The sequence below is a fragment of the Chionomys nivalis genome, chromosome 4, assembly GCF_950005125.1.
Source record: "Chionomys nivalis chromosome 4, mChiNiv1.1, whole genome shotgun sequence".
NCBI classification, from domain to species: Eukaryota; Metazoa; Chordata; class Mammalia; order Rodentia; family Cricetidae; genus Chionomys; species Chionomys nivalis.
In genome coordinates this window covers 65,771,617-65,794,535 of record NC_080089.1, presented here as the reverse complement: position 1 = coordinate 65,794,535, position 22,919 = coordinate 65,771,617, and the positions used below count along the sequence as shown (strand labels likewise).

Genomic DNA, 22,919 nt, shown 5'->3' with positions numbered 1-22,919 from the left:
TATTTCCAAATGATAAAATTATATACTCAGATAGGTGAAATCCTTTATGAATAGAAATGTTTAACATCGAATATATGAAGTTTATATTTTAAACTACATACATACAAATACACTCAAATGCTCAAGCATCTTGCTGTGTCAGATAAATGTAACTCTCATAACTATAAAAATGATGTACATTGAGAGAATAAAAATACATATTTTAAAAAGGTAGGGCTGGGGGTAATGGCATACATCTATACTCCCAGCACTTGGGAGGCTAACATAAGGGGATCATGAGTTTGAGGTCTATTTGGGTTACATAGTGAGTTATAGGCCAGTTTAAGTTACAACATTCAGTCACAAAAAATGACGGGAGAGTTCATGATAGGACTGGAATGATGGCTCAGTGGTTAAGAGCATGAGTTCCTTTTACAGGGAATCAGGTTCAGTTCCCAGTACACACATAGTGGCTCACAACTATCTGTAACTCCAGTTCCAGGGATGCAATGTCTTTTTCTGGCCTCTGCAAGCATTAGACACACAGGTGGTGCACAGACACACATGCAGACAATTACCCACATGCATAAAAATAAAGTTTTAATTAAATAAAAAAAGGTAGTTCTCACGTAGATGTTCCTACCACAGGGCCTCTTGAACATAAAATCTGGTCAATAAGTTATTCAGCTGGAATTTTACTGTCCAAGTATATAATGGAAATGATCAAAAGGCAGAAAACAGGCAGGGCAGAACTCAGTGAGAGATCACTTGTCTAGCATGCATAAGACCAAGTGTGATCTCTGGCAAAGATACCTCCCAGCAACAAGAAGCAGGAACCCAAATAAAAAACAAGTTAAGTCTAGTAAACTTATCAGTTCTTCACCAACAAAATATAAAAATTTATTTTACAGATCATTTTTATTTTAGTAAATCAAAATAATAATATCTAGCAACAAAGAAAATCATTTTTAAAAGTTAACTAGCAGAGGATCTGCAACACGCTATTATTACTCACTGACCATGGGCAACTAACTGCCCATTTCACCATCAAACACCTATCTGCTATAAACAAAACTCAACACATCATACCTGATGGTAATTTCGGCTTCATCCCACTGGACTTTGGCAGATGTGCTGCCTTCTTTGACCACTCCCAGCAGCGTGGCATGGCGCCCAGTTTGCTTGTGAACACATCGACCTCCAACTCTCAAGCCAGCATCGACTCCTCCTATCACTGCTAGCACAGGCCACACCTCTATGCAAAGAGTCCTCAGCTGTGGTTCTGAGAGGTCAGCAAGGCCATGCCTGTTATGTTTACCTTTTTCTTCTTCTTTGTTTTCTTTCTCCTCTCTCATTTCATTTTCCTCTCGGCTCTGAACCGAGCGGCTTTTCTTTAGCTTCTGACCTGACTCTTTAACACAAATCTTAATTTTATGTAGCCTTTCCATCATCTTTTTGTTAATGCAGTAAGTCCAACGGTCTGTTCGGTGAAGGATACGGATAAGCTGAATAGTGGCCTCAGCTAGCACTGCAGCTACTGGACTACAAATAGGGTCTCCTGGAAGTAAATCCCGTGGTGTGCCACGCATTTGCATATCACAAATTTTCACCTACATGAAAGAAGAGAAAGTGGAATGTGTGTGATGTTAATAGGTTTTCTTAACTGTTTGTCAACACAGGTTCTAGCAAATGGAATTGTATGTTGAACTAATATTAGTATGTTGTAATATATCAAGTGACCCCACCTCCAACAATGGGTAGGAAAAGTTAGAGATCCGCTGAATTAATTAGCAATATCAGCCCTTTACAATGCCCTGCCATTTGAACCTCGTGTAGTCCACAAGTTCCAAGTCCACTCAAAGGATGGACATGAGGAAGGTATATGTGACTGACTCAATTTAGTCCAAAAAAATATCTGAAAGAAATAGTAACTATCATCCTTAAAACTCCAGGATAATACAGTATCTTACATTGTTTCCGGGGCACAAATGTAAAATTATAAAACTACATAACTAAGATAGTCCCAGTATGAACATTGCAAGTAGACACAGAATTGAAGAGAGGAACCGGATGTGGTTTCACATGTCTGTAGTTTCAGCACCTGGAAGACCTTGAGTCCAAAGTCCTTCTTTGTCCTGGTTGTATACACGAACCCTACTAATATTTTTGTAGGCTTGGTGCTTTCCAATTTCTGTAAACCTTGGAGAATCCATCCAGCTTTAGGATTCTAACCATAAATATATTTATTCTGTCTGGAGGACTTTTCTGATAAACTTCAGAATCCCTGTGAGTTCACAAGTCTAGGCTATATAAAAGACCCTGTTTCCTCCCCCTTACTCCCTAAAGATGTTAAAAGAGGAGTGGGACTTGAATTTAAATCGTAATTGCCTACAATCTTAGCAAGCAATCTAAGTCTTAGCTTCTTCACCTGAAAAAAAAAGACACCAATAATAGTATCCATACCCTAAACTTATTTTAAAAATAAAGTGATATAGTCAAAGCACTTACCAAGTTCACTGTGAATAGTTAACTTAATGTTAACTATTTCCTTTCCTCAAAGAATATTACAAAAACACAACTAGAGCAAAGGATGATATCAGGCACACAGCAGCCTCTACTTTACCTGCAGCTAATTGGCTACTTGTTCAAGAAGTTATCTGTCTTGCGAATGGCTAATCTTAAATTCCTTAAAAGTGTATGTGTGTATGTATATATATACACACACGTGCGCGTACACATATATATATACATAAACATATATATGTATGTATGCATGTATATAAACATACATATACACACATATGGCAATTTTCATGATTAATATCTACTACGTCTAATATTTTCATTATAAGAAATTTAACTTTAAAATTTTCTAGTATACAATTCCACTAGAAATTCTTGACCAGAGACCTAAGTTACACCACACCCTCAAGTGAAAGGGTGGAATATGGAAAAACATCACCACTACCCACAAAGAGAAGCTAGTTTCTGCTTTTGTTTTACATAAAGAAAACAAAAACTGTTTCATTGAGACCAACTGCCCTTAATACTTTTCTTACCACATTCAAAGCTGTAACATCTTACAAAGTCTGAGAACTCTCACACATGAATAAAAGGTAGTTTCCCCACCATAACTTAATTTGCATTATTCAGCTAATGTTATCTTATTTCATTTGAGTATTTCTCCTCATATCCATAACTACCAATGAACCATATTAGTCCTAATACAGTTCCTGTAACTCTCACAGTGCCACTGTTTTAAAGTTGGCTTGCTATACAACTAGAGTGCCTTAATACGAAGTAAAGATAATTCCTAAAATTATCTACCCTTCTAGAAGAAAGACTTCTATGGGTCAGGTACTTGTAATGGTAGAGATACCTTTCTATTTTATGACCACTGTATCATACTAACATAACACTAGTTTAAAATAACTGGTATCCCTTATGCGTAATACAGGTGGGGATTCTGTTACCTTCTCACCGGGGTTGCTGCTATAGAACATTACACATGGGTACAACTCTGCTGCATCCACATCTTCAAAAGCTAATTTGGGTTCCTAGAGTGTGACAGAGAAGCAAAATAAATAAATAAATAAATAAATAAATTCCTGAAATTGTTTTAAAAATTGATACTATGTAGTCACATTAAAATTCAAAGGTTATGAGATAGAATAAAAGTTATTAGAGCCATATATCAACTGCCCTACCACCCAAGGCAATGACACACAGAATGTAATGCTAAACTATTTGCTTCTTTAAAAAAATCTTACTTGATTTTTACCACCTTGTTGTTAGTTTGACATCAATAAAGAATTTAAAAAATCAGAAAGCATCAAAAACCAAACCAAACCAAACAAAAAAACGAATAATAAGAAGAAAGGAAAACCCTATACACTAAATAACCAGCATCTATTACAAAAGTTGGATTTAAATTTGGGGAAAGAAAGGAACAAAGAAAGGAGGGATGGAGGGAGGAATGGATGGAGGGAAGGAAGGATGGATGGAGGGACTTAAGAGTTGTATTTGTAAACAGATTTCAATACCTCTCCATTTTTCCCAAAAGAAATGGTCCTGGCTTCCATGTCTAACACACAGGTAATGAAATCTCCTTGAGTAAAGCTGGACAGCGTCAGAGTCTGTTCTCCATTGTGATAGAGGTTACCACTGTAAGCCCTATAGAGCCACATGTCTGAGGTAGTGCGGTGATTAAAATCATGTACTGGCCAGCGAGAAACTCCAACACACGTGCCCTCATTACCTCTATTTTCCTTCACAATATAAAACTAAAAAAAGAAAAAGAAAAAAACGACCATAATGTTCATTAGTACTGAAAAAAACTGTGTGAGAATTGGAAATAAATTTATGTGACATAATAACTTTCTTTTCAAAGTAAGAAGAAATAACATAAAAGTGAAATAATTTCATCAGTTTATAAAAAGGCAAACTTATTCTTCACCATGTAAATATAAAGAATAACCTTTGGTATCTATAATATTTAAAGTAAATGATTTTAGCTTATAATTTTATTATGATGCTGAGGGAGTATTTGAAAAAAATTGTTTGTAGAAGCTTCAACTTCTTACACACAGATTTGCAACTACTCTCTACATACATTTTATTCAGAAAGGACGGAAAACTTCAGGGACTAGTCCTTTCTTTAAGGGACTGACTCAACCCCCTGCTAGTGATGCTTACTTCTGACAATGTGCTCATTCAGCTTTCTGAGTTAGGTATGAGTAGTTTGGTTCTATAATCCTTGTCTTTCTTCTGATACACAGACATCTCTGTAAGGTAGTTTATTTGTTTAAGCTGGCCCAAGAAAGAGATTGGTTTTTTCAAGGCTAATTATTGCATATACAATCAGGATAAAAGAGATATATTTTATAGAATATAAGTGTATTGCCTGTGTGTGTATCTATATATCATGTGCATGAAAGAACCTGCAAAGGTCAGAAGAGGAATCAGAGCCCATAGAAGTGGAGCTACAGATAGTCATGAGCTTCCATGTTGGTGCTGGGAATTGAACCTGAGTCCTGGGGGAGGGGGTAGGGAGGAAGCAGTCAGTACTCTTAACCACTGAGCCATCTCTTCATCCTCAACTTGTAGGGTTTTAAATCTTAATTTGGAAAAAAAAGTTAGAATTTTTGTCCTGACCAACCGATAACCTTTCTGTCTAATTCTTTACAAAAAGGTTTTTGTGTGAAAATTCTTTTGTCCCTTTTGCGCTCAACTCATCCGTACAAAAGGTCTACATAAAAACTAAAAGAATGATCAAAATTGAAAATAATTCAAGTTATAATTACTGAATGGGCATACCAAGTATTTTATAACACCGAGAAGACAAAGCCCAAGGTCTAGGAGGTGTGGCAAGGGCATCAAGCATTAAAACTGTTCCCAGTTGTTCTCCTTCTGGAAGGGGAGAACTGGCACTGCCCTGAAAGCTACTGTGATCACTTGATCAAACTGATTTTGGAATCTTTCTCAACCCTGACTCGAAGATAGCAGGGGTAAGCTCCTGCTTCTAACTTTCCACAGAACACTTCCAAATGTCAGCACAGACAAAATCAAAGATAACAAAATTCTTCAAGCTGACTGCTTGGGACAGTCTCTCTGAAACAAGGGACTCAGTTAAACCACTCAAAATGAAACAGAAACAGACAGGAGAGTAGAAGGCTCCATAACGGCAGGCTACACCGGGATGGTGGAGCCTCACTATCTGACGATGACTGTCCTGCATAGAGGTGACCTAACAATTATAGATGGTTGGTTTCCAGTATACTAACATATGCTTTATGGGGCTGCATTTTGTTCTGTGTACTCCATAATAACAGCAGGTCAATCCTAGACTGTTCAGAATTGTATTATGTTAAACTAATACTAAACCAGGATTTAAAAGTTAATACAAGTTGAGCTTGGAGGCACATGTCCATCATGGAAGTGTTTTTGAAAGACTAAGACAGGAATCCTGAACTAAAAACCAGTTTGGACTACACAGCAAGACACCATCTTAAGAACCAAACACAAACAACAAAATATTAATAAAATAAAACATATTAATGGTGCTAGGTGTGGCAACACACATTTAATCCCAGCACTTGAGAGGCAGAAGTAGGTGGATCTCTGAGTTCAGGCTAGCTTGATCTACATAGTTAGTTCCAGGACAGCTAAGGCTATACAGTGAGAGAGACCCTGCCTCAAAACAAAATAAAAAACCGAACAAAAAGCTTAAGAATGAAGCCATATGAAATTTAACTAAGTCCAAGATACCTAAAAGGTACAAGTCAATATTATAGTTTGGTCTCACCAGTTGCATGGGGTCTTGTTAACAGTTTTACTATAATGCATGACAGCCAAGAATCACAAAGGGAGTTAATACAGCAGAGAGTCCTGCTTGTAAGCTGGTCTATGGCTGGCATGGGAACTGGACCAATAAACTACTCCTTTCATTGATTTTAAAACAAACACACAACAACAATAAAAAAACTCAACAACAAAAACAATTGATAAGGCTGGCCTGATGTATCTACGAGTGCTTTTCTAAGTAATAAGACTGAGGTCATTTACCCTCTTTCCTTCTGGGAACCTAAAGTATGAACACATACCACACAAAAGGTAATCATAAGCCCATACCTAATAAAATGTCTTTAGTGATGTATCTCTAAAGCTTTCACAGGCAAAAACATGACATATCTAATGGTATAATCTCACTAATGGGGGAAATGTGTGCTCTGTGTGACCCCTTTAGTTCACATGCTTTTAACCCCTCATTTTAAAATTTAAGGCAATTTTAGCCTAAAGAAGTGTTACATAAATAGCAGTGTTTATCTCCTTTACTCAGCTTCCACTTACAATACCATGACAAAGCATTAATTACATAAAACATAAGTCTTTCTTTCCTAAGGAAGTTCTATTTCTTAATTAAAGAACCCAAAGAAATGGGACCAAAATTCCCCTTTAAATATTTTTGAGATTGTAATATAATTACATCATGTCCCCTTCTCTTTTCTCCTCCAAACCATCTGACACCCTTTCTTGTTCTCTTTCAAATTCATGGCCTCTTTTTCTTTCATTGTTGTTACGTGTGTGTGTGTGTGTATGTGTGTGTTCCTAAATACATAAACACAACCCATTCAGTCTGTATAGTGTAACTTCTATTTAAGTTTCAGGCTGACCATTTGGTGTTGGATAACCCATTGGTGTGCTCCTCCCTGGGAAGACTATTTCTCTTGATCTCATTATTCCTTAGGTGCCTAGAGTTCTTTGTCTAGGGTTGAGGTCTCCAGAGCTTTCCCCCACTTACATGATTTTTTAAAACTAAAAGTACAAAACAACAACAATAAAACAACTACTAAGAATTCTCCTCACCTTCCATTGATAGCACCCAGAAGTTACCCCTGTTGACGCCAATCCGTATCCTTTTCCTCCGCTGCCATGAGTTAAAATCTGTCCATTTTCTACAATGCAACACTGAGCTTTCTCTGGATCAAAAGAGACTTCTTGTATGGGTAGATTTTCATCCTCTTCCTCCAGCTCTCCTTGCTTCTATCAGAAAGGAACTGGGTCAGTATTTGGGAGCACACAGATCTCTAGTACATTCCTTGGTTTTATTCCACAGAAAACATATCTATCAGTTTTCAGATACTGTGCAAGGCAGTAGGAATACAGTGCCTATAAAGAGCGTATTGTTCATTTATGGTATACGGAGACTAATCAAGTCAGTTATACAGTGAGACTGGAATTGAGAATAACTCCAAGGTTTTTTTCCTTCATAATTTTTTAAAAATTAGTTTTTTTTTTTAAAGAAAACAAACTATCTTGTTTCATTATACATACTAACAAGTTCCCACTCCCTTCCCTCTTCCCATTCCTTCCACATACCCCCCACGCCTCCCCCATCCACTCTTCAGAGAGGGTAAGACAAATTGCTTTGGGGAAGAGTCAAGGCCCTCCCTACTATATCTAGACTGAGCAAGGTATCCATCCAAAGAGGAGCACTGGACTGAGCTGCCAAATTCCAGTTGAAGAGTGGGAGGAATGAGAATATGAGAAAGAGGTTAAGACCATAATGGGTAGACCCACTGAAACAGTCTACCCGAGGTAATGGGAGTTCACCAACAACAGAAGGACTGGGAAGGAACAAGCATAGAACCAAACTAATCCCTCTGAATGTGGTTGACAGTTGCATGGCTGGGGCAGACTGAGGGACCACTGGCAGTGGCACCAGGATTTATCCCTACTGCTTGAATTCCAAGGTTTTTCTCTTCAGTAATAACTAGAAGCTGAGGAAGGAACAGAATGTGATAGAGCTATTTTTAATATACTAAGTATGAAATGTCTATTTGGTTATCATTGGTGAATCAATAGAAGACAGAATTCAAAATTTAGGCATCAATGGTATATAGAGTCAAATTATGTGTCTATGAATATGGAAACAAGAAGAGATGTGATGGGTGAGGGGAGACTTAAGATTAGGTTACATAATACCCAATACTTAAATAGAGAAAGAAAAACCTAGAAGAATGAAAGGCCATTTTCTAAGGTAGAAGGAAAATCGGGAAAAGTGTGGAATCAGGAAAACTAAGCTAAGGATTATGATCATGAAGTAGAATCCTATTTAGAAAGTAAATCAGTAGAACCTCATGCTACAAGGATGGGTACATAGAAGAACCAATAAGATATGGTAAAATAGCAAACAGTGGGCCCTCTATATTCCAGATTCTACATCACAGAGTCAACCAACCACAGATCAAAAATACATTTTTTAAGAACCAACTGCATCTGTACTGAACACATTTAGACTCTTCTCATCACATAGATATGAGATCACAGCTCTTTACAAGCTTACACTGCGTTATATACTAGAGAACCTAGAAATGATTTAAAGCTTACAGGAGAATTATGTTAAGTCATATACAAATGCCATACTACTTTATATATGAAACTTAAGCATTAACTGATTTGGGTAAGCTTGGATGGTCTTAGTTCCCTATAGATAGTGGAAAGCAACTATAAGTATAATGTTAATACTTCACAGAGTTTGGCATCTTGGTGGGTGATAAGCACTCTGAAGAGAAAATGAGAAGTAGCTGACATGTGTGGTTTACTCCATTGAGAATCTTAGCAGCGAAGATAGAAAAGACGATCAAGAAACCTTCGTGGAAAAATATGACTTGAGAAGTAAGGATAAGAAAAGGCATGACTGGAAGAATGAGATGAGAAGTAGTCAACACACAAAGAGGATGTGGAGCAAATTCTATAACAAGAACCCTCAAGGTAGGACTTTTATACCCAGAGACACAGATGGGCACTAGGGTACCTACTTATGAGACTTAAAAACATTTTCAGGGGGAATAATAGATTACCTGTAGTTTGATTTCTTGTTCTTTTTCCTTTATTTGAATAGCATGTTTGGCCTGAGCAATGGGAGTCTCCCACATACAATCCGACAAAAGGGAAAATAAACGTTCAACAACCTAATATATTGAAGGGAAAGGAAGATAAAATTTATAAAGAGAAATGTTACATATTTTATGAGCTATTATATACTGTAATATTCAATGGCACATGAAGATTGATTATACTAACATCCAACAGCTACTTCTGATGGTTCTATCTAGAATATATCTGGTTTTAAAAGATCATCAGCTCACTACAAAATGGCTTGTTTTTTACTTGTTTCTCCTTTCTAGATGCAGACATCTGTTTTTTTTTTTTTAAAAAAAAAGATTTATTTATTTATTATGTATGTTATGCCTGCATGTATGCTTGCAGGCCGGAAAGGGCACCAGATCTCATTACGGTTGGTAGTGAACCACCATGTGGTTGCTGGGAATTGAACTCATGACCTATTGGAAGAGCAGCTAGTGCTAGTGCTCTTAACCACTGAGCCATCCCTCCAGCTCCTCAGACATCTGTTTTGATTTTACTGTCTCACACATTTCTCTCTCCAGAGGCCCAACCTACTAAGAAATTCTAGACTATCCTTTCCTTTTGATGTTACATGTATTTTCTACTCCTCTATTTCTTACATCCCACAATTTATTTTCTCCTCTTCCATAAGAACAAAGGCTTTAAAAAAAAGCAATCTTAGAAGTAGAGACTATACTACTGAAGACACATTTACAACTAAAGAAATTGTAGTAACTCTTAGTTTTGGGTGAATCACACTACAGATGTGAAAACCATTTTTTACCAATTTAAAAAAAAATACAAACCTGGGCCATTTGGTCATCTTCTACACCTGATTCACAAGCTGGTAGCACGGCCTCAAGGACATGAAGTGCAAGGAGCCTTGTTCTTAAGTTACCAACCAGAGGAATGCCTGGGGGACGTGTGGGGGGGTGGGGTGGTGAGCAAACCAGTCTTCTTGTTATCAATATGACTGACAGACATAGTTAAAATAAACTTCATGTAAAAATTTTTACTTAAGGCTACAAAGCAGTTCATAAATGAAACAGACCTACATTTTAACCTACTGTCATATTAATTCTGGACCCAATCTATGCCTGTTAGTATATATACATATATCATGTACATGTTCCAGTTTATGTCTTCATTGGACAAGCACTGCAACCACATGTGTCAGAGGTAGAATATGTACTTAGTATACTGCCAGTGGCCATGCCAGATGAGCATCAGGTGGCTATTGAAGTTCAAGGTGTCAGCCCACCAGGAGAATCCCCCTGATAGGTCAATCTCAGATAGGTAAGGCCAGAGACCACAGATCCCAGAATGGTTTTTGCTTCTGCTGTGCCTTTACATGTTTGCTGCTACTATCTTTCCCTAATATCTGGCATGGTGTGAATGGATATGGGGAGACCCCCATGGCCTATAATGTAGTGTGTTTATCTCATGGAAACATCCCATTCTACTGTGCATTTTCACCTGTGGATTGTCATTGAAGGTGATTCCTCACTAAGCTGTACGATCTTATTGATAATAATAATGTCAGCTTATACAGAATTTTGATGAATAAAAATAAGTACAAGGAAATGTTACACAGCCAGGTAACCTGCGAGTTTGACCTAACGAGTTGCACAGATCATAGCTCAAATTAATGATTAAGCCAGGCTGGCTCAAATTCTTTTAATCTTAATGCTGAAAGACGCAGACACTGGCTTCGCTGTGTATCATCAGCTGAAAAAAAGTTTTAAAATAACTTCAAGTTAGATCAGATGTTTTGATAACAGCTTTGAGATGAAAAACCCTAGAAAACCATCTAAAATTCACAAGGATACATGACTGAGGTTAAAAATGCAAAGCAGCCCAATTGGTACTAGCTGACTTACTTTCCTTGCTAGGGTTGGGTGATAATCAAAGGTGATGATTAATTCCTTATGCCCATTTCTTCCCTCAATCTCCTGATATAAAAAACTATTAATAAATGAGTATGTACTCCAAAGATTTAAAGAAGAGTTGACTGATTCTTTTTCATATATAAAAGTATAGGTTTGTGATTCATTTAAGATTCCTTGTAAAATTACCTTTCAAGGTAAGTAATAAAATAATTGGCCCTTTCTTCGTTACTGCAAAATGCAGCCTGCCAGTGAAAGACTTGACAAGAATACCCTTACTTGTCCACATGGTTAATCTATAACAAGTTGCTTGGGTATGAACGAATGTATGTGGGTTCTTAGGACAATTTGTTTTTCACTGATAATATGTAAAATGTTTAATCAAGTAAGGGAAATGGAAAACATGTTGTTTTTATTGTTTGTTTTGTATTCATTGCAATCATTCACTTGAAAAACAGAATGTAACCACATTGTAATTTTCATATTGCCTGAAAAACTTTGTTGGGGTATATAAGCTATAGAAAAAAAAAAGTATACAGTAAAAGGAACATGGAAAGAAGAGGAGAAGGATATAGATAGAATAAAGAAGGAAACCATCAAGAGAGTACATGTCTTCCCCCTAACCGCCACAGATAGAAAAGTCTTAGTATATGCCAATGCTGTGGATTCCTTTCAAGTCCTGTGCTATCTAGCGGCTGGACCCCCCGCTCCCACGCAGTAATAATATATATTAATCCTAAATTCAGAGTCTGAATTACAACTCAGTTTAATGAGGAAACAGAGGTTCAGAGAGTTTAATAATTTAACCAAGACTCCATATGCAGTAGGAACAGAACTGTTAAGAGGTCTGTGAGCCTAAGCATATGCTCTCATTCCCTTACTCTAGTCCATTTCCTGCTCCAGAGCTTGGAATGCTTCTGAGTTTTTTGTTTAAGCTTTCATACGTGTACATATTATATGTTGACTACAATTACCCTTCAATGCACAGGTAGTAGTTTGTGCTTTTATAACGTTGGAAAAGGCACAGACAAAATTTTGGTGTATAAATAGGTACTCTTCGTATACACATGCCTAATAGGATCAGGTGAAATAACTGAGTATCTTTTACTTTATACTTTAAAAACATAAACTTCACGTCATTAAAGGAAGCTCTAAGTTATATTAGTTGATAAACATTACTTAAGTATATTAAAAACTGTAAACACATATAATAATAACATGGAATACTATGATTCTACATGTTTCAAACACATTAGGGAGGGATAAAAAAAGTTCTGGAAATGGATGAAAATGATACAATACAGTAAATAGGCTTAATGCATTGAACTGTATACTTAAATGATCAAATTTTAATTTTTATTTTATATATTTTATCAAAAATATGGGGAAAGACTAGAGTAGCAAAAGGCTATCAGGAACCAGTATAAGATTACTAGACTTCTAGGCTTGATCTAGGAGTTAAACTTACATAGAACTGTCGAGATACCACAAAAATGGAAGTCACAATCAAGGCAGCTGAACTTATATCATCATAGAGGGGACAGATAAATTCAGATCTGATCTGATAATCTAAAATATAAGGTCAAACTTGTAGCAAATTATATACTAACTACATCTCTACTTTTTAGTACATTTTTAATATTAACAAATAGGGCCAAATTCTCTAGACTAAATCATAATTTCTGCAGCACCACTTGGCATTATTAATTCTTTACTAATTACTATCTCTGAAATTGGCATTTTCTATCAATCAAATAAATAATCAAAAGTCAAAGAAGAAAAGTCTTGAAATCAAGATCAGGTGCCCAGTGTTGTCAAAATTCTAGCATCACCTTAATAAAATATATGCAACACATAAAAGCACTCTAAACGGAGGCAACAGACATACCTGAAGAGCACTTCTGAGACGCTATGTTTAGCAATACCTCTGTCCATTTGGGGGAAGCCATTTTTGATTGAATTGCTTTGGAAGACACAACTCTTCGAAGAAACACTAAAAAATCCCCTAGATGGAGTTCAGCTGCATGTTGTTTCCTAAGGGCAGCTGAAAAGTGGAGAGATAAGTTTACATTTTAACTGAAAGGCAGCAACCCCAGGATAAGAATAAGGTAAAATTTATCTTATCAGCTTATACTTCAATTGCATTAAGCACAGTCTAGGTTTTCAATAAGTTGCCATGCTAATTTTTGAAAACTAGAGGATAGGGAAAGGTAAAAATTGAAATGAACCCTGATGAAACCTCTTTTATACGTGTGTAGCAGAAGAGTAAGCGTGTTAGAATGTGTATGTGACAGTTAACCTTTGTTATCAATTTGACTGGTTTTGGAATCACCTAGGAGATGTTCCTTCAGGTGTTTCCAAAAGTTTAACTGAGAAGGGTCGACCAACCCTGAATGTGGGCAGCAAGCATTCCAGAAGCTGAGCCTCAGTCCCACTGTTTCCTGTAGATGTAATAATGTGTCTTTTACACTCCTGTTTTCTCATATTCCTGCTGCCATGCCTTCTCACTATGATGTACTATAACCTCAAACTAGAACTCAAATTTTTCCTACCTGAAATGTTGCTTCTTATTAGGTACTTGAACACTAATACCTAGTATAATATATATGCACTTATTTTATCCATTTTTCTTAAAGAATTGCTATTACAAAAAGCAATGTATAATAGTCAAGCCTAGACTTTTACTATATAGAATTTTGGGGAAGGTGGTCTGTAAATGTATCGCCAAGTGTATATTTACATGTATCTGACTAGGAAGAAAGTTCATAACTTTTATTACACTTTCAAAAACAGAAAGATTTGATTCTTGCTTTCCTGCCAAATCTCTAAGTATCATATTTCTAAAAGCGATCTTCAGGTGTGATGGCTCAGGGGGTAGGAGCATTTGTTTGTTTGTTCCCAGGGACCCTTATGATAGGATGATGTGGTAATATTGGTTTGTGCTATAACAAATGAAGCTTGCCTGAGGATCAGAGTGGAGGAAGACCCTCGTTAGCAATAGAGGCCAGGCAGTGGTGGCACACACCTTTAATCCTAGCACTAAGGAGGCAGAGGTAGAAAGATCTTTGTAAATTCAAGGCCACCCTGGGCTACACTACATACACTCCTCTTACCTGCCAGTAAAATAAATATTTTTTTAAAAAATCATATGTTCTCAGATCCCAAAACAAAGCAAAACAAACCATATTCTAGAAATGAATCTGGCTTACTGGGAGCCAACTCTATGTATGTGCCCTGATCAGTAGTCTCAGATTCCAGACCAGCATCAGCATCAGCCTTTCTCTTGGATCACTCCTGCTGTTTTCCTCTACCCTAGCCATTTTGAGGCCCAAGAATGAAGAAAAGGGGAAAACAATGCAAGCAGAGCACCAGAATTCATCCCTCTGCTTCCTGACTTTGAAGTCACACAGAACTCTCCACTATCTGTATAGCACACACACATCCTTTGTTTCAATTACCTTTCACATTTGCTTATCCTGGCTCTATCCCATGTAGAGCAGAACTAGCATTGTGCCAGTAAGATGAAAGAATAGCATGCCAGTTCTCAAGAAGAACACAACATGAACATCTGTAACAATCTGGAGATAATTGTCTGTAGTGCTACTTTCAGAGAGATTCTGGAATGCTCCATTAAAGAATACAAAGAGAAGTCTTATGAAGGAAAGGCGACCTCTGCAAAGAGACACGCTACACTGACAACAGTCAGCAAACAACCGTCACAGGAAGACTTCTGTTTTGATGAGAAGGGTGAACAAGACTATGATAGAACTAAACTGCTGGGATCAACAGATGAACTAAGAATTACTTCTTCACATCTCCTCCTAACAGTACCTTGTCTCTTCTTTACTTAAATACAAAACATTTTTTATAATATTAATTCAAAGAACACAGAAGTATCAGCCTGTTCTGTGAACTCAGATCTCTCACTCCAAGGTTTCTCCTGTATATCTCTTCAAGTAATTCAAAGATTACCTCTTCTAGAAGTCTTCTTTTATCCCTAGTATAACATGTGTACTCCACCTCCTACCTCGGCAAGTATTTCTAGGATACAATATTAAATTAGAGTCAAATGTAGTGGTGCATACCTGTAATCCCAGCATTCAGGAGAAAAAGTGTGAGGCAGGAGGATCATAGATTCAAGGCCAGTTTGGGCCTGAAGACCTCAAGTTGGTTGACATACCCTGATGGTACACTCCTATATTTAAAATGAAGGATACACCTTCCTTCTAATTATATATTTTAGAAATATCGGATGTTCTTCATACCTAAGCAGCCTGATTCTGAATGACTGGCCATTGGTGACTAGAGTTATTCTCCTTCCCAGTCATTTTCAAAACTGGACCCTCTCTCTAGAACAACTAGAGAGGAACTGACATGGCTTCAACTGTTGTTATACACAGCAAGATTCAGTCATAGAAAAACTGTATCTTTCTTTACAGGATATTGAATACCACTAATTTTTGTTGTTTTCTTAGGTGGGGCACCGCTATGTAGTCCAAACTGGGCTGGAATTCATGTTCTTCTCTGCCCTAACCTCTCTGGTTTTAGAATTCTAGGCATATACCAGCACATCCAGCTAAGGGTTCAATTATCTTGAGGCTGCATAGGCTAAGAAGTACCTCTGTAGTTCTTCCCTGTTGTCTGGATGTGCAGTATTCAGTACAGATTGGTGAGAACCTGGTACCTTAACAGTTCTTTATCCTCCAGTGTATCTCAAAAAGCAGAAAGAGGCAAGGACACTTTTTGTTTTTGTTTTTTTGATACAGGGTTTCTCTGTGTATCTCTGGCTGACCTGGAACTTGCTCTGTAGACCAGGCTGGTCTTGAACTCATAGAGATCCACCTGCCTCTGCCTCCTGAGTGTTGGGTTTAAAGGAGTGCACCACCACCGCTTGGCTCCACTGGTGAGTCTGCCTAAACTCTCTGTGTAAGATAACTCTGTACGTGACCAAGAAAAAAAAGCCTGGCACTGGATTGAGCTGGGAAACTAAAAAGCTAGTCCTTAATTGAAACCATATATCCTCCTACATTCTCACATAAGAGATTTAAATATTTCTTCTGAGCTTCTTGCACTGCACGTTATCCGCTTACAGGTTTGATTCTATCACGACTCTGTATCAATCAGTAACAACAAAAACAATGCTTTATTACTTTACATCTATCTGTTCAATATTTTCTATTCCCCCACTTAAGTCAACAATATTTATATGATCTACATACTATTTAATTTCAAATATTATCTATTAAAATATTAAATATTAACCATCACTAAACTTACTTTCATTATGTGCCATATAATGCTCTGTGCGTAAACGTATAAAGTTACTTAGTCCTCAAAACAATTTTCACAAGTTGGCTTCTAATTACCCTTATATTAGAGATGACAGAACTGAGCAAAGAATGGTGAAGTAGACTGCTCTCTTCTATCTGTCCACCTGACCCAAGGAAACTTTTAAAGGGCTACTGGAGTTTTTTGTGAGAATGAGACATGGTAGCTCACAATCTTTTTGGAATAATGACCAATTTTATTTTAGACCTTTATTCATGAAGTTACATTAAAAACATGGGCAGTATTCTACTGCTCCAGGCATAAATTCTACTGGAAGTCATTGCTTTAGTTTCATATTCTATGAAAACAGTGAAAGCCACTGCTCTGATCTGAAAGTTCCTGTTGCTACGGCTTGTATGATGGGCTTAATCTAGAACTTTTAGCCAAATAAAACCTTTCTCTCCTAAGTTGTTTTTGCCGAGATATTTTACCACAACTGAAAAAGAAACTAAAAGAAACTAAAAACAAAAAAAAGAAAAGAAAAAAAAAAACATGTTTACAATAAAACAAATGTTGTATCAGCAACAAAAAATTATACTGGCCAAGTTTAAGAAAGAATTTGGTTAGCCCATTATGTCAGGACTGTGTAGCTAGAGGAGATTTGTTAGAATTAAATAACCCAGAAAACATCTTAGCCTCTCCCTAGATAGCCTGGAGAAATCGGTCACCTAAAATCCAAGTCCCTGCAGCCGAGCTGAGTAGTACCGTTAAGCAGCAGCAGACTGAACAGAGCCTCGGAGGCTCAGTCAGAAAGCCTCCTCTGTGCAGAGAAAGGGCTGCAAACAGTAAAAATCCTTTATACGGTAACAGAGAGAAGCTGATGTTCTTATCATATGCACACCACAGAGCCTCAAGTATCTTATATGACAAGAAAGGAAAAAAAGCTTATACTACCTCTGAAATCTTTCTTTTCATTTTCTCCACTGGAGTCAATTTTTTTTTCTTCTTCTTCACCTTCTTCTTCTCCAAAGGAGGCCATAAATAGTACACCAGTTTGGGATAACAAATTCTTCAACTGACTACAGAGTAGATCCAACAAGGATTGAACTACTTTTGGGCTCAATTTATCAGCATAGGTTCTGTGTGAAATAAAAGGAAAAATTATAACAGGAATACAAAAAGGGATAAATACTATACAAAAAAACAAGCCCCATCTAGTTCTTCCAAGACCTTTGTAATACTTACCCTGTAGTGATAGCTAGAATCTGGAGCAACCTTGTACTGGCCACTTTCAAAGCTGTGCTAAGCTGGGAAACACCAGTCTTTGGCAACAGCTGCAGGGGTTGTCCTAACATGGTGTCTGTGCCACATAACTGTGACAATACATTCAATAGACCAGTGGAGATTGCCAAAGAAACATCCACTGGCTGATAATGAACACTGAGGGCAAAAACTGTAACCAGAAGAAGACGTTGCTGGGCTTCTAGAAAAAAGAAACAAAAACAGAAAGACAGTTGAGAATCTCTTTGAGATTAAATAAACTTTTTTGAAACTAAAATAAGCTTCTCCAAACTATAAATAATAATATAAAGTACTAATCAATTTTTAAGTATTTGCTCTTATTTGTCAGTTGATCTGCTAGTGTTAAACATAAAATGGAGCCGATTCTCTAGATAAAGCCAAAGTGTATATCCTTAATCTTTATTTACAGGAAGTTACTCACCAATGTGATGCTTATTTGCTTGAAGGGCTCTCTCTAGAGTAGCAGACAACTGTTGATAAATCTTATGGACAGCCACCTGAATTTCAATCTGAATATTTCTTTTAGCTGCTCTGATCCCATCCTAAATTACACAGAGTTACTTTTAAAATCAGCAATAATACCTTTTTGCAAAAAAAAAAAAAAAAAAAAAAGTAACAGCATTTTAGCCTTAGTCTATGCTAGGGCCCTATGGTATTAATTATTCAGTAAAGTATATGAAAAGTTTATAACAAAACTAGTTTAAAATGATTGGTAGTTCTTGACTCTATGTGTACTCCTCCTTCCAAGGCAGCTTTGCCTATCTAAATAAAGATATATATATATATATATATATATATATATATATATAACAGTTTATAAATGCTGGGTAAATTGGCACGTGCCTTTAATCCTAGCACTTGGGAGACACAGGCATGAAGATCTATATGAGATTGAAGCCAGCTTGGTCTACAGTGAGTTCCAGGATAACCAGGGCTATATAGAGGATCCTGTTGCAAAAATTCAACAAAACCAACAAAGTACAAAGTTTACAAATTTAAAACTGGAAACAGAAAAACCAGGAAGAATAACCAAGTCTAACATGTAAGTATTAAAAACCATCTTCCCAAATTCCAACTCCTATCTAGCTCTACCTTATCTGATTATGGATTAATAAAGCTGAGCCAACCAATTCTCCAAAAGTACAATTATATGATTAATAACCTAATCTCAACTGTACAATTTACAAACTTAGCCAAACAATGACAGATCGATCAATCAATCAATCAATCAATCAATCAATTTATTTATTTATTTATTTATTGGTTTTTCGAGACAGGGTTTCTCTGTGGTTTTGGAGCCTGTCCTGGAACTAGCTCTTGTAGACCAGGCTGGTTTCGAACTCACAGAGATCCGCCTGCCTCTGCCTCCCGAGTGCTGGGATTAAAGGCGTGCGCCACCACTGCCCGGCTATTCTGGTTTTTCAAGACAGGGTTTCTCTGTATCTTTGGAGCCTGTCCTGGAACTAGACCAGGCTGGCCTTGAACTCACAAAGATTCACCTGCCTCTGCCTCCTGAGTGCTGGGACTAAAGCACTGCCCGGCTAACAATGACAGATCTTAAGTAACTCAAAAGCTTTAAGAATTTTAACCGTGGTCATACACATCACCAAATTCCATATCATCCAGTTGGCTCTGTAAAAAGATAAAGAACTGAATACAGAACGAGGTGTCACTCATGTACTTACTTGATAGTGATGCAATCGGCCACTCTCTCCTTTGGTTCCTGTGTGTCCAACAGTGCCTAAACCAAAACACCCTGCTAGAAACTGCAGTCTCACAGACGTGAGCAGAGTGGATGATTGAAAGCCTGAACTTGACCTGCTTCCTGTCAGCAAGATGCTACCCTTCTCCTCCATGCCAGATAATAGAGTGAGGATCTGGTGAAGTGCCTCCAAACGAAGCTTGAAAGGAAAACATTTGAGAGTCTGTCACTAAACTCAAACATAAGGAATTCTGTAATACCATAGGTAATATGCTATCTAGGACAAAGAAAGTCTGACATTCTAGGAATCTGTTAAGATAAATATTTTGTTATTACTGTTTATTAAATCAAGACATATCTAAAGTCTCTTTAAGAATATTTTAATAGAACAGAAGCCACACATACAATGGGAAGAGTAGATTTGGTAGGCTGGTACTGGGGACTGAACTCAGGATTTAAAGTGCTCTGATGCTAAATAATATACCCCTGTTCCTAAAGTAGCAAATGTAAAATTTGGTGACTAAGTATCAAGGCCAGACTGTCTTGTATGGTGTGTCTTCTTAGGAAAGTCACTGAACTTCATGAGTCCCAGTTTCTTCAAATGCAAAATGAGACTAACAATTCAGTGTCTATCCTACTCAAAGAGCTACTATGAAGTGCAGAAGCTCTAGCAGGTCAAAACTATATAGTTTTATAAGTACAAGTAGTAAGATTGTATAGAATGAATACTCTTTGGGTCCAGAATCAGAAGTACCTTTCCATGGTTTGTCCAAGGCTCACTTGAGTTTCTGACTCTACTTTCTTTACACACTATTGGACTACCCATTGCTCAGTCGACTCTTCTTTGAAAAATAAAAAAATAAGTTTCTACTTTAAAATAGTTTTAGACTTACAGAAGTTATATAGTTTTTTAAATGTGAAGCAGTGATCCTAACAGTAATGATCATGATCATAAAAATCAAAGTACTGAAGATCAACCCTGAAAAAGGCTGAAGATGCTTTGCATCCAGCAATATCAACTAATCAACTAGTCAGTCAAGATGAACTCTTCGTTTAATTGAGTTTTAAACTCAATTATGTGTGTGCGTATGCCTGAGTGTATTTGCACCTTGCACGTGCAGATACTGATACAGACCATAAAAGGGCATCAGATTCCCTTGAGCCAGAGTTACAGGCAGCTTTAGAACCACCTGAGGTGAGTACTGGGTAAACAAAACACGGGTCTCTGCAGCATGTATTCTTAATCACTAAGCCATCTCTCTAGCTCCCAATAGACAGGTCAGCCAGAGGTATATGAAGAGACTCTATGTCTAGAATAAACAGAACAGGATTGAAGAGGGAGAGAAAAGAATAACAAAAGGCTAGATCTCAATCTTAGATTAGATTCCTACAGTAATGATTACTACAGTAAAGAGGAGCAAAATTTGGATTTTTTTAAAAAAAAAATCAATCTCGGGACCAGGAAAATGGTCCAGTGGGTAAGACTGTTCACTCTGCAAACATGATGAGCTGAGTTTTAATCCCCCATCACTCATACAAAAAGCAGGCGCAGCTATGTGGGTCTGTAACCCCAACACTGGGGGTCAGAAACAGGTGAATCCTAAGAGTTTACTGGCCAGCTAGCCTAGTCAAAACAGACATTCAGTGAGCGACTCTGTGTCAAAGAAATAAAGCAGAGAGTAATTGTGGTGGTTTGAATAAAAAACGGCCCCTATAGGCCCATATGGAGTGGCACTATTAGGAGATGTGGCCTTGTAGGAATAAGTGTGCTACAGTCTTCCTTCCTGTTGCCCTTCTATTCGGATGTAGAACTTTCAGCAGCTTCTCCAGCACCATGTCAGTCTACACGCTGCCATGCTTCCTGCCATGATGATAATGGACTAAACCTCTGAAATGCAAGCCAGTCCCAATTAAAAGTTTTCCTCAAGGGGCTGGAGAGATGGCTCAGCGGTTAAGAGCACTGACTGCTCTTCCAGAGGTTCTGAGTTCAATTCCCAGCAACCACATAGTGGCTCACAACCACCTATAATGAGATCTGGTGCCCTCTTCTGGCCTACAGGCAGAATACTGAATAAATAAATAAATAAATAAATAAATAAATAAATAAATAAATAAATTTTCCTTAATAAGAGTTACCATGGTCATGCTGTCTCTTCACAGCAATAAAACCCTAACTAAGACAGTAATAGATGATGAACCCTGACTTCTTGTTCTCATCTCCACATATGAATACAGTCAAATCCATTTCATTAGTGCACAAACTTTCTTTCCTCTTTGATAATTGCTACCAAAAATTGTTTTAAAGGAAATTTCCATCCAGGCAGTGGTGGTGTACGCCTTTAATCCCAACACTTGGTAGGCAGAGGCAGGCGATCTCTGTGGGTTCGAGGCCAGCCTGGTCTACAAGAGCTAGCTCCAGGACAGGCTCTAAAACTACAGTGACATCCTGTCTCGAAAAACAAAACAAAACAAAAAAAGGATCATGAATGGCAATTGTTAAAGAAGTCCTGAGCTAAGATGGCATTAATCTGTAATAATATTTGTAATAATATACAGTCTTTATTTTTCATGATCATGATACTTCAGGAGTAGTCAATTTTTTTTCTTTTTACATCTAAGTCTATTCACTATTCCATTTACACTGTAAAATACAGTTGAAAGAGAACTGGCCTTTTTTCCTAGAAATGACAATGTCTTTCTTCTGAGCAAACTCAATATTCTAGACACATACATTTGAAAGAGAAGTTACCTCTTTACCTAGAAAAGGTGAAGTGTTTATTCTAAGCATACTCATTAGTCTTTTCACATTGCAAAAACAGCTGAAACAAAGTAGCCTCTTTCCCTATAAGAGGCAATGTGCTTCTTCTATGCCTAATCACTATCCTATTCACACTGCTAAATACAGTAGAAAGGGATGTGGGCCCATTCCTAAGAACAGATAATGCATTTCTTCTAAGTCTACTCACTAATATAGTCACAATGTTCAATATTGTTGAAATCAAAGTGGCCTCTATTCTAAATACAGAAAATACAATTATTCAAAGCATTCTCACTATTCTATTCACATTGTTAATATAATGAAAGAGAAGTAGCCTCCTGCCTAATAAAAGACAATGTGTTTTCTCTAGGCACACTCATTATTTTATTCACAATGCTAAAGTCTGTAGAAAGAGAAGTGACACTTTATATACTTTAGGAGATGTTCCTAAATTTGGATTTGCCTTCCCTGCACCCCTCCCAACACTTCTCATTGTTAGATTATAGCTAGGGATCTGTAGAAGAGAGCTATAGAGTTCAGTAATCTCATATTATATTAAGGATACATGATGGTCACATGACTTAATACTAATATTATTAATCATGTTTGCTTAAAA

At 37.2% G+C, this 22,919-nt stretch overlaps 1 protein-coding gene across 6 annotated transcripts in view; it reads right to left on the bottom strand.

The window, feature by feature from the left end:
* Nucleotides 1-22,919, bottom strand: part of Herc1 (HECT and RLD domain containing E3 ubiquitin protein ligase family member 1) — a 172,797-nt gene that overhangs the window by 61,399 nt on the left and 88,479 nt on the right. For 5 of the 6 annotated variants that reach the window (XM_057767484.1, XM_057767483.1, XM_057767487.1 and 2 more), the window contains exons 27-37: nucleotides 19,529-19,744; nucleotides 18,265-18,385; nucleotides 17,787-18,024; nucleotides 17,496-17,680; nucleotides 13,162-13,317; nucleotides 10,194-10,300; nucleotides 9,342-9,452; nucleotides 7,345-7,521; nucleotides 4,023-4,262; nucleotides 3,453-3,536; nucleotides 1,069-1,589 (exon numbers count right to left, since the gene is read on the bottom strand). In XM_057767484.1, coding sequence (XP_057623467.1) covers nucleotides 1,069-1,589; nucleotides 3,453-3,536; nucleotides 4,023-4,262; nucleotides 7,345-7,521; nucleotides 9,342-9,452; nucleotides 10,194-10,300; nucleotides 13,162-13,317; nucleotides 17,496-17,680; nucleotides 17,787-18,024; nucleotides 18,265-18,385; nucleotides 19,529-19,744 — 2,156 coding nt within the window. The remainder of the gene's footprint in view (nucleotides 1-1,068; nucleotides 1,590-3,452; nucleotides 3,537-4,022; nucleotides 4,263-7,344; nucleotides 7,522-9,341; nucleotides 9,453-10,193; nucleotides 10,301-13,161; nucleotides 13,318-17,495; nucleotides 17,681-17,786; nucleotides 18,025-18,264; nucleotides 18,386-19,528; nucleotides 19,745-22,919) is intronic. The other variant, XM_057767486.1, reaches the window with a different exon arrangement.